At 36.4% G+C, this 17,644-nt stretch overlaps 1 protein-coding gene across 1 annotated transcript in view; it reads right to left on the bottom strand.

Moving 5' to 3' along the window:
* Nucleotides 1–17,644, bottom strand: part of LOC103617804 (nipped-B-like protein) — an 80,561-nt gene that overhangs the window by 58,463 nt on the left and 4,454 nt on the right. Inside the window, 1 exon segment of the mRNA XM_017737471.1 lies at nt 6,127–7,629. Within this exon segment, the coding sequence (XP_017592960.1) occupies nt 6,127–7,507 (1,381 nt within the window). The 5' untranslated portion in view covers nt 7,508–7,629.

The raw sequence follows: 17,644 nt of genomic DNA, 5'->3' as shown, positions 1-17,644 counted from the left end.
TTATCCAACATCTACTTCTGAAAAACTAACATGAAAGGACCCAGAGAGTATGGTACAATGCCCACACATCCCAGCACATTTTTTGGAATAGAAGAGATGCACCATACCTAAAAAAAAACCTGCAAGTGGAACAATCCATGCCAGAAAACCAAGATCTTCCCAGACTACTGGATTTAACTGATGTTATTTATATATATATATAAAATATACATTTATGCCTTGAATATTTTTCAAACCATGAATATATTCATTCCAGGAAGGAGAAAAAAAATTTGAGCTAAGTGAACAGAGTATATTAAAATGGATCCTTTGCAAACCAAACATATCTTTAAAGAGTTCTAATGTCATGAGGAACAGCCAGCTCCTCTTCTAGACTAGTTAAGTTGAAAAGAGATAGTCACCAATATCTCAGAAAAGAGGAAAATCAGGAAAATTGTATAATTCTCCTGAAAGTTGTTTATTCTACAAATTCAGTTAAATTTAGAGTTTAAGGGAAGCTTTAAAGACTTCAGCTGTAAACCATTAAATATACCCTTTACTTCTATGAAATGTGGCATAATTTACTAGAGAACTTCAGAGAAAGTTTTAACATGCTTGATCCATCTGGTAGTATATGCACACGCAAGATGCCTAGTGAGTTATTACTCTGGCCCTCCCACATGCAAATGCAGTTGCTACCAGGAACTCTAAGAGTGATTCCAAATTTCAGATTTGTGGAATTACGACTTTCACAATGGTTATCTTTACAAAAGGACAATCTGTAGTAAGCAATCTGAGTTCCAGGAAATATGCTTTTATTCCAGTTATTTCCTAGCAGCACAGCTGCTTGCCCCACTGATTTCAGTAAGTACAACAGTATGCCTCTTCGGCATCAAGAGATTGTTACAATAAATAAATAAATTTGAGTTGATCTCTAAAGTTTTCTTGATGAGTTAATATACATAAGATATTTTTCTCAAAGGTTTGTCAATTTTGTCTTTTTAGAAGTCCTATACATGAAGGATTTAAGCAAATGTTTAAAATTTATTTACACTCCTTTTTTGTCTAGTTTTCAGTTGCACTAAAAGGTATTGGTGAGTAGCTCAGCTGTGCTGTCCAGAGGACTGTGAGAAACATCAGAAGTTTGCTCACTGAGCCTTTCTTGTCGCTCCTATCTAAAAGATGAGACCTAACATTACTCTGTTTCACAAGTGAGACTTTTCAGCAGTACTAGAACTCAAAGATGGACCATCACATTACACAAATGCCATGGAACTTTGCACTGCTACAGCCTGCCACTGACTACAAATTATAGTTATTAAAGGCTCTGAAAAAGTAATCTGGAATTAAAAAAAAACCAAACACAAGCATAGAACACAGAAAAATCTAAAAGCACTGTTTTAACCCTATGACATAAAGATGATTAAGCAGCAGTAAATTTTTAGCTGCACTTGTAAAAATATGAAGAGGACCTTCAAAAAAATGGCAAATCTTCACTCATATTTCAGATTATAGCAACAGAGAACACAAAGACTTGTAGTGAGCAACGAAAATCTGTTTAAAGTTCTGCACTCTACAGAGAATTAAATCCTAGAGTAACAATCTACACAATGAAGTAGCATTCAGCATTATATTCTGCAGTGAAATTATCACTTTTTTTTTTTTTTTTAAACAACAAAGTCTTTTTAGGTAATATTTGAAGACCCAAAAGGTGCTTCTGCACAAGTCTTAAAAAACACACACTCATTTGTCCTAGAACTAAAATTTGCAATTACATATGTGGTGCTTATTTTAGAAAGCTAATCCTTTAAATATATTATAAGCCAACTCAGACATCTCCTTACCACAACTAAATCTTTCTCTCATTCTCTTATTTCTCTCATTCTCTGTGGATGTGTCTACCTGGACTTCAGTAAAGCCTTTTTGAAACTGTTTCCCATGTCATTCTCCTGGAGAAGCTGGCAGCCCATGGCTTGGACAGGTGCTCTATTCAGTGGGTAAAAAACTGTCTGGATGGCCAGGCCCAGAGAGTGGTGGGGAATGGAGCTACATCCAGTTGGCAGCCAGTCACCAGTGGGGTTCCCCAAAGCTCAGTATTGGGGCCAGCCCTTTTTAATATCTTCATTGATGACCTGGATAAGGGGATCAAGTGCACCCTCTGTAAGTTTACAGCAACCCCATGCAGGTCCAGGCTGGGGCAGAGAGGCTGGAAAGCTGCCCACAAGGAAAAGGACCTGGGGGTGCTGAATGACAGCAGCTGAACATGAGCCAGTGTGTGCCCAGGTGGGCAAGAAGGCCAATGGCATCCTGGCTTGGATCAGAAATGGTGTGACCAGCAGGACCAGGGCAGTGATTGTCCCTCTGTACTCAGCACTGGTGAGGCCACATCTCAAGTACTGTGTCCACTTCTGGGCCACCCACTGCAAGAAAGACATTGAGGTGCTGGAGCGAGTCCAGAGAAGGACAATGGAGCCGGGGCAGGGTCTGGAGCACAAGAAGTGGCTGAGGGAACTGGGGGTGTTTAGCCTGGAGAAAAGGAGTCTCGGAGGGACCTTCTTACTCTCTATAACTCCCAGAAATGAGGGTGAAGACAGGTGGGGGTCGGGCTCTTCTCCCAGGGAACAAGCAATAGGACAAGAGGAACTGGTCTCAAGTTGGTCTAGGGAAGGTTTAGATTGGATATTTAGAAAAATTTCTTCACAGAAAGTGTTATCAAGCACTGGAAAAGGTTGCCCAGGGCAGTGGTAGAGTCACCATCCCTGGAGGGATTTGCAAGATGTGTAGATGTGGATCTTGAGGACATGGTTTAGTGGTGGACCTGGCAGTGATGGGTTAATGATTGGACTTGATGATCTTAGAGGTCTGTTCTAACCTAAATGATCTTATGAACTGTAAAACTGGTAACACGTTTAATCTCAAGATAATTGATCAGTATAGCTATAAGAAGCAGCGGAAAAGGTATTCGTTGAAGCTCTGAAAAGAAAGGACAGCAAACATGACCTCTTCATTGCAAGCACAAACTTGAAGGGAGAAGTTTAATGCATTCCTCAACAACATACATTTACATTAAAACCAGGATAAAAGGCATTCACAGATGTTAAAACCAGAAGAAAAAAAAGTGCTATAATTCATTCTGACCTGCAAAAAACAGGCCATAAAAATTCAGCATAAGACCCCTTAACAAAAATACTGTGAAAAAAACTTCTATAATTTTCCTCTGAGCTAGAGTGCATCTTTCAGAAAAATGCTCAAAGATCAGGAGAGAGTAAAAAATGTTGCTTCTTTCTTGTAAATGCCAAAAGGGACTGTTGGGATGGTTCAGTCTTAACGATCACATACTACAGCTATCCCAATCATATAGTTTGAAACGAAGTTTCAAACCTGTATATAAAAATTTGCTTAAAATGCTACTTGGTTTTTTTACAGTACAATGTAAGGCTTATCCATATGCACAATAAGAGTATGATTTTAAAATTTAAAGTTTACTGAAACAATGTAATAAGTTCTATAGACTTTCAGTATCTGTAGCATTAATTTTAGCTTAAAATAAGTCAATTTTACTGAGTTTTATAATCAATGGGCATTAGTCCCTTAAGACAGAATGACTATCTAAATGGTTTTTGAAATACCTGAATATTAGTTTAAACTGGATTTCAGATAAATCACAGCAATGATGTTGTACGTGACAAAGCCAGGAGAACACATTTTCTTGGGGGAGGATAAGAAAGGAGAAACAAAGGACAAGAAATACATGGAGGTAAAAGAAGGAAAGATAAAGCAAAATATACTAAGCTACATGGAATGGGAGGGATGCAAGAAGAAATGGAATAATGACGCAAAAAGGCAACCCTAGAAAAGATTTGCTACAATCTATTAAGAAATATATGATGAACTAAAGAATGTTTATGAAAATTACATCTTCTAGTGTAGTAAAACAGTTATAGGTAAAAATGGCATGGAGTAAAACTGGATGCTATTTCTCTCAATTGGAGTGAGGACATTGTGGAAATGACATGAATATTTTCTATATCAGTTATTGACAAATAGACCTTGGCGTATTAAGAGATATCTTTATGAACCCTGAATTATGAACACTGCAGTTCACTTAATTATATCCTAGAAAGTAGGCTACCAGGAAGTCGGGCAAAAAAATGTAAAATTAAAAATACACATGAAAAATCAGAAGTTCATAGACACTTTCTCCAAAATCTGCATGGATGAACACTCAAAACTTGATTTGTAAGAGAAACATAGTTATTCTTTCCATGAAACTTATTTCTAGTATCATTGTAAGAATCTTATTCTAGATACAATAGCAAAGAGTGATATCAGATTCAAACTTTTTTTCCCCCTGGAAACTACGTCCCAAGTTATTTCAAAATATCTAAGAAATATATGACTTCATAAAACACAAAATACACAAAAACACTGCAGAAAAGCTATAAACCTGAATTTAAAATTAATGCATTGATCATGTGTGACACTGCTAGTAGAGTCATGCCAACTGGATTAGTCATTAAAACCTTTACACATTACTAAAATATACTATATAAATAACCACATACAATACAGACTACAAAAAAGCCTACTTCAGAAACATTTTAGAAAGCATACATACACTGTATATAGCTCAGAGGGCTCTAAATTTACCAGTTTTTTGCACATAGAATTGTGTGATTTCAAAGTCTATCCTTAGGAGCTGAACTCCATCAGAAAGTTTTCCATATGCTTTATAAAGAACATAAATGTTTCATCTGAAATCTTTAGACTAAGCTGACAGCAAGGATGTCATAATTTTCTGTCTGACTCTAGATACCTATTATTGTTAGAACTGGAAAATTTGCCTGTTCTGAATATCAAAAAAGGAGAGGGGAAATGTTCATATTTCCAGGATAAAGAGAAAATATTTAACAAGAATGCTAACATTTTACAAATAAGCAATACTCATGCTGAATTGTTAAGTCTTTAAGGGTCAATACAATCAAGTTAGTAGGGAACAGACGTAGCAAAATAAATTCATCATACAGATATCAACTCTGTACAAATGCACATAAACATAGCTATACATTCACAAAGATTTCTACATCAGTTCTTATCAGATAAACTTTGTAAGAAAACATTTTAATCTCAAATTAATGAGCAATGATATACTCAGAACTGCATTCATAAATAATCCTGTATACAGTCGAAATTCTCTCCTCTGACACTTTATCTGCCTATTTTTGAGTCATGACAGCTCTATAAACATAAATACATAAGAAATCTAAATGCTTTAAATGCTAAATAAAAAAGAACCCTGACCAGTTAGTAGCATTGATTTCACAATGTGAAATTATCTACTTCAGTCTGAAACCAAAGAAACTAAAATTATAGCACCAAGAACAAAAATGTGTTAAATCTGCAGAAGAGACAATCAAATATCAAACCTACAATCTGTTATGCATAAATTCCTGTTTATATGACTGATTTGATAATGCCAGTCTACTGTTTACCAGTTCCTTTCCTCTTTCCACATACACTGGACCATCGAGACAACATTATCTGAATTCTCCTAAAGATAGAACTTTTTAATAATCTTAATGTCACACAGTCTAAAGTGTGGAGGCTTCCCAACAGAGTTGTATTTATAGTGTAAGAGGCAGATGGGGCTTTGTAACTGCCTTCTTATCTCATCATGTCAAAATATCCCTTAGAAAAAACACATTTAATTTCCAAATAAAAACATAAAAGAATCTTAGGGTTTGTATATATAGTATTTCACACCACTTCAGCTACAACAATTTAGTTACAGTAGTACCATTCCCTTATACAGACACACCTAATCATTCATATAGTAGTTATGTTTAACTAGATAAATTATCAGATTAAACTAATGTAACTGAAGTACATTTTAAGACTATTTAAGTGCCCCCACATTAGGAACTTGTATTGGAATAAACAAATCTTTTTAGTTACACTGTAGCAAGATTTCCAATAACCACAATTCCATAGACATATTTCACTTTGTTCCCCAAAATCACCATATAGGCAAGCATATAAACTATTAAACATTTGTGGTTAATTTCTAACCACAGGAGTAGCAAATCTAAAAGAACAGGATTATACAAGATATAATGCAATTAAAATTAAAAAAAAAATACAACTTACCTTTATTAGATTTGGATGACTTGTTCTTGCTAGGTTTAAAACAAGAGCCCCTTGATTTATCTTCTCTATCTTTAATAAATTTCTGCACATCATCCAATGAAAGCTTTTGAAGGACAACTACAGGCTTAGCTCCTTTATTTAGATCTTCAACTAGCCCAATCTTCTCTACTTTGTCCTGTTCACCTTTAAATTCAGTTTTCCTTGATTCCTGAGTGATGTTGACATCTTTATCACGCTTGATTTTTGGAATGACAAAATGTTTCAATGCGCCAGATCTTGCCCCCAACAAATAACTGGGAAACTCTGCTTTACTGTCAGCATGTGCTTTATTACTATTTACTTTACTCTTATTACCATCTGTCCTTTGTTCATCCTTGCTGTTTTGTGATTTAAAACCAGGTTTATCAGGTCTTGATTTACTAGAATCTCCTCTACCTTCCTGTTTAATGCGAGGGCTGTCAGGTCTTGATTTCTGATCCCCAGAAGAAAACCTTTCCCTTGATTCACCAGACTCATGTCTATGTTTCCTTGCAAATTTCTCAGGTTTTGAACCATCAGATTTAATACCATGTTTAGAATCATGTTCATTTTTGTTTGAGGATCTCAAATATTCAGGTCTTCTGATCTTGGATGGATCTCCTCTGTATTTCTCTGACTCCTCCCTGTCCTCTGATCTTTGTTTGAGGCTATCATGGTCACGTCTTGGTGTATCAGAAACTGAGCGCCCATCAGGCTTCTGTTTTGTTGGATCAGGTCTACTTTCAGATTTTATCCTTGAAGGATCAGATTTCACATCTAGTTTATGTCTAGATATTTCTATTTTCTTATCTGATAATGGTTTACTTGAGTCCCTCTTGTTATCATGTCTATGTTTTGGCATTTCAGGCCTGCCTTCATTCTTCTGTTTCGGTGTTTCAGGCCTCTGCCTTATTTCCTGTTTGCCATTATTTTGTTTTCCTTCATTTTGTTTCATCTCCATTTGCCTGCTCTGGTTTTGTTTTGAATCTGTTTGTCTGTTCTCATTTTGTTTCACTTCCATTTGTCTGCTTTCATGCTTGCTTTCACGTTTAGCTTCTACCTGTTTCTTCTCATTCTGTTTACTTTCCAACCGCCTGCTCACATTTTGCTGAAATTCCATTTGTCTGTTTTCATTTTGCTGGATATCTGTCTTTTGGCCCCCAAAGTCTGACATTTTCCTAAAAATCTCAGGATGGTTTTCAGGTTTAAATTTAAGAACTCCAACAGTGTCTTCTTGAGGAACACACACAAATCCATCATTATACTGCTTAATTTCTTCAGGTTTTTTGATGATGTCCAAATCCTGAGTTACTGTTGCCTGAGAGTCTGCTCTTCCTGCTTGCTGCAGATCAATACTAACCATCAACGCTGGTCGTGCCCCATTTCCAGCAGAACCTGTCTCCTGAGAAGCTGTTATATTTCCTCCAGTAGCGCCTCCAACCTCCTGTGGTTTGTTTTCTTGTTTTCGCTTCTTCAGAGGCTTATCTACAAATTAAAAGAGAAAAATCACAAATGCTATATATTAGAAATAGGCAAATGTCCAAGCAAAAATGTCCATTCCCCTCCACCCCCACCAATTAATCTTCCTCCACATGTATGTGCACACAAACAACAAAACCCATTGAATTTAAAAGCAAGAATAGAACTTCTCTAATACTTTTTAATGTATTTGTTATCAATCTACCACATGTGCCAATTAATCATTAAAAAACACCTTCAAAACATATGAAATCAGTTCCTGTACAATTCACAAGAGAATCATCTAATAAAGAAACTGCAGTAATGGCAAAAAAAAAAAATATCATTTACAGTTGAAGCAAGTTTTGAAGAATACTAATATAAAAGATTCTCTTTTCCAGATTAAGCCTGGTTCATTATACATGAACTATGCAAGGATCTGCAGTGATTAAGACAGAGCTTCTCCCTACTTGATTCAGTTGGGCTTTGCATATATTGTAGCCAGGAAACACATGAACAATGAACAAAAATTATTAAAATAAGTCCAACACTCCATGCTTCTCTTTGAAACAAGGAGTATATCAAGAGTTGGAGTCTATACCATATCACATATGAATAAATGGGGGGCCACTACACACTTAAAAGCTTCAGTATTTTCCCCTTGCAACCATAATGCTTTTCATGAATGAAATAAAAACTTCAGTGATAATTTTATGTAGTGTCAAGAGCTTGACTCTACAATAATCCTTTCAGTTTACATTTTTTTAAAAATCATTAAAAGTAGAATGCAGAAAAATAGAAAGTGAGCCAACCACCCCCTCCTGTAATTTGGTAGAATTCATGGAAATGAGAAGCACATGAAAATATCAAAAAGAGTATGTTCTATTCATTTAAAATACAACCTATTTATATTACCAACATGATACTCTAAACTAAAATTAATTTCTACCATGAAACTTATATTCTCATTTTGTAATTTGTCAATAAAAAAGATATTTTCTCTGTAATCAGGGAATATGATTTTAAGTCTAAGTAATGACCAAACACAGGTTGAAAATTCTATCAAAATGTCTAGACCACAAATACAATATAAGAAAAATAACTTATTTTGTGCTTAGATTTGTGGTGCCTTTTCACCAGATGCAATGAGCCAGCTCTCCTTTTGGGAGCAGGGGAAAAGTAGGGAGGATGCAATCAAGGAAGAAGGAATTAAACTCTTAACAAAAATACCCCCAACCTCTCAAATTGTAAACCAGAATTATAACTATGACTTCTAATTTCCTTTATACTTGTAGAAGATTCTGATTCAGAAGAATTAAAATTTTAAAGGATCATCTCCAAAATTAACATTAGAACACAGTAAGAAGTAGTAAGATAGTCAATCCCAGTGATGTGAACAGGTTTGTGGGGTTTTTCCATCATTTTAATTCTCAAATCTATTTGTATATCTCTAACTTCCTAAAACTCCAAAATTATGTTCATTTAATGGCTGGAAGACAGTAAAGACAAATACAATAAACTCCATGCAGAAACTGGTCAACTGCAAATAAGGAACTTTTCAAAGTAGGAACACTTGCCAACTTTATGATAGACATGTGAACCAAAATAAATTTGATTAATTCAAAGTACAGCTTTTTTAGCATGGTTTTTCCTTTTTCTGTCCAACAACAACAAAAACTGTTGGATTCATATGAGAGCTTATATAGATTAACTTCCTTACACTACTTATTAAAACAAACGTGGTTTTTTTTGAAACCTTCATACAATGGCAAAAAATATTTTTCTCCCTGTGACTAAGAGGGCTTTGACCTCACTGAGCTTCATAGCAGGTCTTAGGAATGACCATGAAGTAGAAGCTTCCAAACAGAGATTTCAAATTTTATTATTTTTTAAAAAACACATATACATTAAATACATACATACACACACATATCACTACCTTAATTAAAACTGTTGAAATTTTGAAACACAAATTGAGAAACTTGTGTTCTTATGAAAAAGTCAGTCAGCTTTATTTTAATCCAGAAATGTCAGTCACACTGAAAAAGTCCTGTAAAGCTCTGATGGTGGATCTAGCTTTTAAGACATTACTGTTACTAGTTATCTGCCCTGTCCCTTTAACTGAGGTTATCACCTGTAGCAGAAGGGAACATTCACATTTCTACAAGTGTGTTTCATTGTCTAGTGCATCAGATTATGGCACTAGTGAAGACAGTTTGCATTAACCTAACCAGACTGAACAAGCCAGCTAAGAGCCAAGCAAAGGTTTTTTTCTGCTACCCCTACTATAGGAGCAAGGCAAATGGTGAGGAGATGTGATGCCTTAAACTGATGTAGCTAGATCAACGAAAACTCACCTTTCAGAGCCCTCATGCTGAGGGCTCCAAGATTAAACAACCAAAACAATTCAAGTATGACGAATTTTCTCTCTTGAACTTCCATGGGCTCAAAATGCTGCTGTTCATCATCATCCAAAATGTCAAATTGTAAGTTGAGAACATATAAATAGATGATTGCATCATAACTTGTCACATTCCCTCTAAATACAGATCTCATTTGATGCACCTTCTTTGCTTCTCTTGACAACTCAGTACTGATGTTTAGTAAGTTATAACCACAACCTGTTGATATCTGAGAAGAAAGGGATGCCTTCAAAGTTTTCTTTTCCTAAATGTCAAGGTGATTGCAGATGGAGTTACAGATTATTCACAGATTTTTTGATATTTCCAGTGCATCTTGAGGGTGGTGCTCAGAACTAGACTTGATAATTACAGTTTTGCCTCTATGAGAATTCTGGACCTAGGACAAAAAAGCTGACCCAAGTATATGAAAAGAAGCAAGTTCGCAGACAATACAAAACTAGGGAGGACTTGTTGACTCCTTCAAAGTCAGAGAGGCTCAGCAGAGAGACCTTGACCAATTAGAGGACTGGGCAATCACCAACCATATGAAGTTTAACAAGGGCAAGTGCTAGATGCTGCACCTGGGATGGGACAACCCTGGATGTACGGACAGGCTGGGGAATGAGAGGCTGGAGAGCAGCTGTGGGAAGGGACCTGATGGTCCTGGTTGATGGCCAGTTGAATGAGTCAGCAGTGCCCTGGCAGCCAGGAGGGCCAACTATGTCCTGGAGTACATCAGGCACAGCATCACCAGCCAGTTGAGGGAGGGGATTGTCCCACCCTGCTCTGCACTGGTGCGGCCTCACCTTGAGTACTGGGGGCAGTTTTGGGCACCACAGTATAAAGAAGACATTAACCTATTGGAGAGCATCCAAAGGAGGGCACGAGGATGGTGAAGGGCCTGAGGGAAAGCTGTATGAGGAGCATCTGAGGTCACTTGGCTTGTTCAGCCTGAAGAAGAAATTGAGGTAAGACCTCACCGGGGTCTGCAGCTTCCTCCCAAAGGGCAGCAGAGGGGCAGGCGCTGAGCTCTGCTTTCTGGTGACCAATGACAGGACCCGAGGGAACAACTGGAATTGTGTCAGGGGAGGTTTAGGTTGGATATCGGGAAAAGGTTCTTCACACAGAGGGTGGTCGGGCACTGAACAGGCTCCCCAGGGAAGTGGTCACAGCCCCAAGGCTGCCAGAGCTCAAGGAGCATTTGGACAACCCTCTCAGGAACAGGGTGAGATTGTTGGGGTGTCCTGTGCAGGGCCAGGAGTTGGACTCAATAATCCTTGTGGGTCCCTTCCAGCTCAGGATATTCTATGAAAATATCAGGTTGAACTAGTGCATTAAAGGTAGGATGAGTACATAGTACCACTATCTTCATTGAGCATAATGGAAAAACTCCACTGAATGGGCACAAATACTTTTTTGGTTGCCATCATAGCTGCAGAAATATGAAAGGTGAAAAACACTATTGGGCTTTATCAAATTATGAACTCACTTTGAACTATATAAGAATAATCAATAGAGTATCAGAGAAGTGAGAAGTAATTAACCTCTGAAAACAGATGTTGTCTTCTCTTTTACAATCAAATATATGCAAGTTTGCATAAATCTGTCTTGTTAAGGCATGAGTCCCAAGACCCCATAGGGTCTTAATGAACAGATGAACTTGGGAACTTTACAATATCCATTCAAATATTCTTCATACTCTTCAAGACATCAATATGCAAGCTTCATCCACTTCATTCCATAGATGATAGAATTTATTAACAGGATCTAGGAGTTTGCAAAAATATCAGACTAACATTTTTCTTTCAAATCCTGCAGACCTAGGCTCAAAGCTTGCCACAGTTCTGAACAGGTAGGCTCACATGCTCTTGAGACCAATAAAGTGTGATCATGATCTTTTTGCTTCACTCTTTACAGAAATTTTTGTAATAGAAGGAATATGTAATAAGCCACAGAAGAGCTTTCTGACTGTATTATAGATCAGGTATCCAAGTTTGTTGTTCCCAGATTCTTTTCTTTTTAGAAATATTATTCACTCCTCCCCCTTCCCTGCCTCCCAAGAACACAGATACATAAAAAAATGTATCTACATTTTGTTCAGTTACTTAAACAAATTTATGACTGTTCAGAGTACAGTCTGATCCCAGTTGTTCTCCTATGAGTGCATTGGTTTTGCTTGGAAAATTTGCATGGACATTCACTTACATTGCAACATGCTCACCAAAAGGCAGTACCTTGGTACTCAGAACAAGATCATAAACTATCTTATTCTAAAAAATAGCAGAGATGTTCTGTCAAATTAAATGGGTCACTGTGGTGCAAGAAACAAAATATTACAGGAACCACAAGTTTGAAATGGATTTCCAAGCAGTTGTGTCTCACCTGTCCTGTTATGAACAGTATTCCTGGAGACAGGTTGTGGCCTTCATCTTTGGAAATATCTGCATGTCAAAACAATGAGTACTTTCAGATTTAGAAATTAATTACTGCAGAACCTCTGTGCAAAAACACATTGCACTGGAATAACCACAGATACCTTTGAATATATTTCTGCTGAAACTGCAAGTCAATTGTGATTTGCAGCATATTCATGCTGAAAATGGATATACTTGGAAGCTGAGCAAGTATTAGGGACAGTAGCTGGATGAGGGGAGCTGTATTAAAGAAGTATCTGCATTCTTCCATTTAATCTGAAATCTTTCCAAAGCAGCAGCCAGAACACCACTAGTGCTGAAGTCTCCGATGTTACTACTTTCTTGCAAACCTGATGATTGTCTTAAGTCTCAGATTAAACTTTTTCAACAAATGAGTATAATAGGATGATAGCCTAAAAACCTCTAGAACTGCATGTCCTAGTAGATGGAAATGGGTGTTTTGTAAATACTTGTGAAAAGGTAATAAGCCTAAATAAGAACCACATGCATGGTTGCTGAGCTTTGTTTTAGCAGAATGGTAACACTCTGCTCTATTAATATTGTTTGGTAAACTTTAAAATCCAGATATTTCTGATTTATCTTGAAGACACAACATATAAATTACCACTTCCCCATTTACACCTTGTAAGGAATTCAGTTGGAGACTTCATATCCAAGATGGATAAATGTGAATGTACTCCTCTTCAGAACCACAAAGATTGATCCTCTAATGCTGAATTCTGTATGAACCATTTTGATGACTCCAGTACAAACTTTTTGCATAACAATTAAGAGTGTAATATTTTAAAGTTCTAACACTCTTCAGAGATTATTGGGATATGCCTCCACTCATTTGAAATACCACTTATTTGCATTATTTAAATCAGCAGTGAATAAATTTATCCCAAATATATCAGTCCTAAGCAGTTATTACTTATTGTCAAACCTTCCATTTTTGAACATCAAAGACAAGTCAGCCAGAGGCCAATTACAAACTTATCTTATTTAAGCTAACAGTCAAGACTAGGAATTTTCGACAAATAACACATAGCCATATGCCTAAATAACAAATTATGTTTACTGACAACTCTTTCCTTTTCCTAGTTATTTTTCACAATCTCTTCAAAGATGTGCAAGTGCCCTGACCCCCCCAACCAATACTGTTGTGTAGACCACAAGAATCTAAACCAATCAATATAATCTGGATATAATTAAGATTTAAAATTAATGGTACTGATGGATGACATATCAATGGAGTGAGGACAAATATCCATTTTTAACTTTCTACTCTTTAATGAATATTCAGCATTACGGGCCATGAGAGGTTGTTCTCACCTGACCTCCCCCCCAAACCATATTCCAATAAGCAAATAATTAAACAACTTAAGAAATCCCTTCCATCACTAGAAGAGATTTGCACAGCACTAGCTCCTCCCCTTGAAGGAGAGACTCAGCAAACATAAGTCAAAAATTTTAGTCTCACTGCTTGCTCCCTTACAGAAGAAACTAAGAAAGTAAAGTCATGAACCTGGTATAGGAAGCTTTATAGAACAGAACATAATTAAAAAGGCTCCAATGTAGAGACCAGAGGGCTTCCAGCTGCTGCAGTTCAGAGGAAGGGATTTCTGAGAATCTGAACAGAAACAGCTGATAATTTTTAGCAATCTGTCAAGAGACTTTATCAAACTTCTGGTCACTATGCAAAAAAGAAAGTTCATCAAGAGGGATGTCCAAACTCATTCAGAAAATAAAACAACCACAAAGTAAACCAAAACCAAAACCCCTAAAAGGACTACAGGAATCTCTGACATGCCTTAGGGTGTAGCACAATTCTTAATTTTGGTAAAGTTCTGTTTGTTTTCTTAAATATAACAATAATGTAATCAGCATAACTGGAGGATGAAATATGATTTTATGAACTTTTCTGCTTAAGAATGTTTGGTAACTCATTATTCCCTGTCAACGATACTAATACAAAAGAAATATTACACTAGATAATAACAAGAATTGAACTACAGCAAATTATAATCAAGCATCTCCACTTGTTTAAAGATTGGAAGCTGTAATTTAACCTCCCTGAATTGTTTTTATAAACAATATGATTTCAATTTATCTATGAGAGAGATTTTTCTGAAACAAATTCAGGGATTAATCCATGTGATTGTTTTGTGAAGAATTATAGTTTTGTAAACTCAATTGTTAAAAAATCTGAGAAAAACCTGAAGTGTGAATACTTTTGAAATACATAATGCAGCACCTAACTTCAAAAGAAAAAGGCAAGACGCTAACAGTAGACTTAATGAAGACTAATTATTTCATGTATCACTTACAGATTAACATTTCCAATCAGTTTCAAATTTATTTGTAGGAACAACAAACTTTAGAAATAAGGAAATTACTTTAAAATTTATTGGTGAACACTTTTAATCTCCCTTCCAGATGTTGATTTTATTCTGACATCATACCTTGCATTCAAAAATATTTTCAATTAACTAGATCCAGTAACATTTATATAGGATGATAATGAAAAAAAGTCTGTGTCATCCTCTTAGGTTGCTGTTGGAGTGAACTTAGTGACTATGAGCTACAAAAATGCTGGGCTTAAACTGTTAATAAGCTTTGTTAATTATACATGCTGTTCTTTATCAAAATTTAAATCCATTATAGAGAAGTGACTGTCCCAGAACAAAATTATGTCATTACTGGGTAAGTAACATTATAAATCCTCCCATCCATTTAACAAGTACAATCAAGGGCATATGCTACATGCATATTATATTTAATTTTCTTATCTTAGTTCATGCTATAAATAAAAATAAAATACACTTCTTACTAAACTGAGTTTTAGTTATTTTCTACACCTCCTTACAAGAGCAGGTTTCTGCACTACCCTATGTAAAGCACAACCTGGATAAATGTGGGAATTTGCTTTCATGTTACACAAGAGCACCAAAGGAAAGTAGACAACATTAAAAAATATGCCTCTTCTTTTTAAAAAAACATGCTTTTCAGTATTACATTCTTAAAAAATATAAAAGAAAGCAATTTTCCCTAGATAGTTGGAAACACTGCAACACTTTATTGCAATTTCTCTAGATAGAAGAGAAATTTCTTCCCCTTACTTAAAACATTTCTGAACATAAAAAAAGTCTTTCATCTATAGGAACTGGATGTTGCAAATCTGCTTTTTCTTGGGAAAGCTACATCGGGTGCCAGTTTCATCTATTACATAACACTACAAAATGCCGACCTAATGAAAGTTTGTACACACAAAATGCATGGTACCCAATTCTCACACTGTCCTACTACATAGAGACAATAATTTGTATTTTACACTGTCTCATTTCATCTTCTGGTATTAATAACTGTAATCTTCAGCAAGATTACTATACAAATGACTACACTCGTATCTCTATTTTAAAGTAAATAACTCCCCTATAACATATTTTTGAAAATGAATGGTAATATACTGGCTATAATTACATGTTCTATCATTTCATTCATTTGCTACATAAAATTAAATGCAAACAAACTATTAATTCTTAATAGTGTTCTTCTGTTCTTTGTGGGACTTTTGGGGGGAGATGGGTAATGGGGAGAAAGGGAAAGGAGCTGAATAAGAACTTTAAAGGTAAGAGAAAAAGTTTACTTACCTATAAATGTAGTTTTGAGTTTTGCTCCGGCAGATTCACACTCTTGGGATATGTGTGTCTGCTGCTATGGGCTTGGAATGAACTAAAAAAAGAAGGGCCCACAGCAGGCATCCAAATGCCCCCTAACTGATCCAATTATTGGAAATAAAGTTATTACAGCTTCACTTCTCCCTAATTCAAAGAATCCACAGTAAGATTTCAAAGTAGGTAAAATGGATCCTCAGAGGTAAAATATATGGGGGAAAAAAACCCAGAGAAATGAGTAGGTTTGTCTCATTTAAAAAATGCTTCTAATCATTTTAAGTTTAAAAAATATATATTAGCCTCACAATTAAATGGTTAGTGATGAATGATTTCATGATTTTTCTTGCAAACACCAGAAAACAGTGCCTTTACAAGTAAAAGTAGAACTCCTTAATCTGCTAAAACAGCTGCATCATATAAAAGTGTCTTTGAAGTATTTTAAAATCTAACAATGAACACACAATACTATGTATGGAAGATCTCAAATGAAAATTTAGCAAATCTGAATAAAAAACTAAAACAATTTGAAAAAGAGTCTGAAAAAATGATGGGTTGCTTTCTGTTTTTTCCAAGTAATTTTCAAGATTATCTTCCCTTTTCCTCTTTCTAGAAGACTCAGAGCTCCTTTTAACATCAATATCTTAAATATTTTTGATTTGCAGTATTCGGGAGTTTTAGAAAAGCATGAAAGATCTTGAGGTAGAAACCTTGAACCTGGAAATTAATTAAATAATAGATCTAAATCTCAATTAACAAGAAGAACTTAATGTAATGTTCTGGGAAAGGTTTAGATTAAAGTGACTGACTAGTTTAGAATTACTTGACTATAAACAAAAATGTGACTACTGACAGTGATTAGAAGAAAGTGTGCACGAAGCTTTATTATTTCTAATTTCTTTAGAAAGGTATTGTTAAGATAACTTTCCTGTCTGACCATTCAGGAGCCACTCTGGGAGTCACACTCACCACCAGAGACTGTCACTGCTGGGACTGAAGTCCCCTCACAGCAGGCAACTCCAGTTAACCAACGGGTGCCCCGTTTGACTCCCTACCACACCACACAGTCAGACAAGTTTCCCTCACCGGATCGGCCCCAGGCTTCCTGCAGCAGAGTCCCAGACACCTGGTTCCTTTGAGTAATTGAATCATGTTGCAGTGACATCATAACAGCTCGAGCTGGTGCCTCCGGGAAGGGGCCCCAACAAAAGAATCCCTGGGCTTTGGTACCCTCACAGTCTGTGCCCCCGATAGTCTGGGGTCCTGCTGCGTCTCGGAGTGGCCAGTCCCCTGGCTGGCTCTGCAGGTCCTCATGCCCTTTGTTAGGCAAAGGGTCGGCACCAGTTCACAGCTCGTTGCCTGGGGCTCCAGCCATTTCCCACCACCCAGAGCACAATCTGCATCTCCCACTGCAGCTGCACACTGAGCTATCAGCAGTAGCGGTATTCCTCAACAGTATCCTCATGTACCTAAGCAGAAGATGGTTTGATGGTTTACATCTTGTCGATTTGTGGAAAAAGATAATCCCTTTCTGTATTAATCCTTCTGAACC

This window comes from Corvus brachyrhynchos, unplaced genomic scaffold (genome assembly GCF_000691975.1).
Source record: "Corvus brachyrhynchos isolate BGI_N302 unplaced genomic scaffold, ASM69197v1 scaffold206, whole genome shotgun sequence".
NCBI lineage: Eukaryota > Metazoa > Chordata > Aves > Passeriformes > Corvidae > Corvus > Corvus brachyrhynchos.
This window is presented reverse-complemented; position numbering and strand designations above follow the sequence as displayed.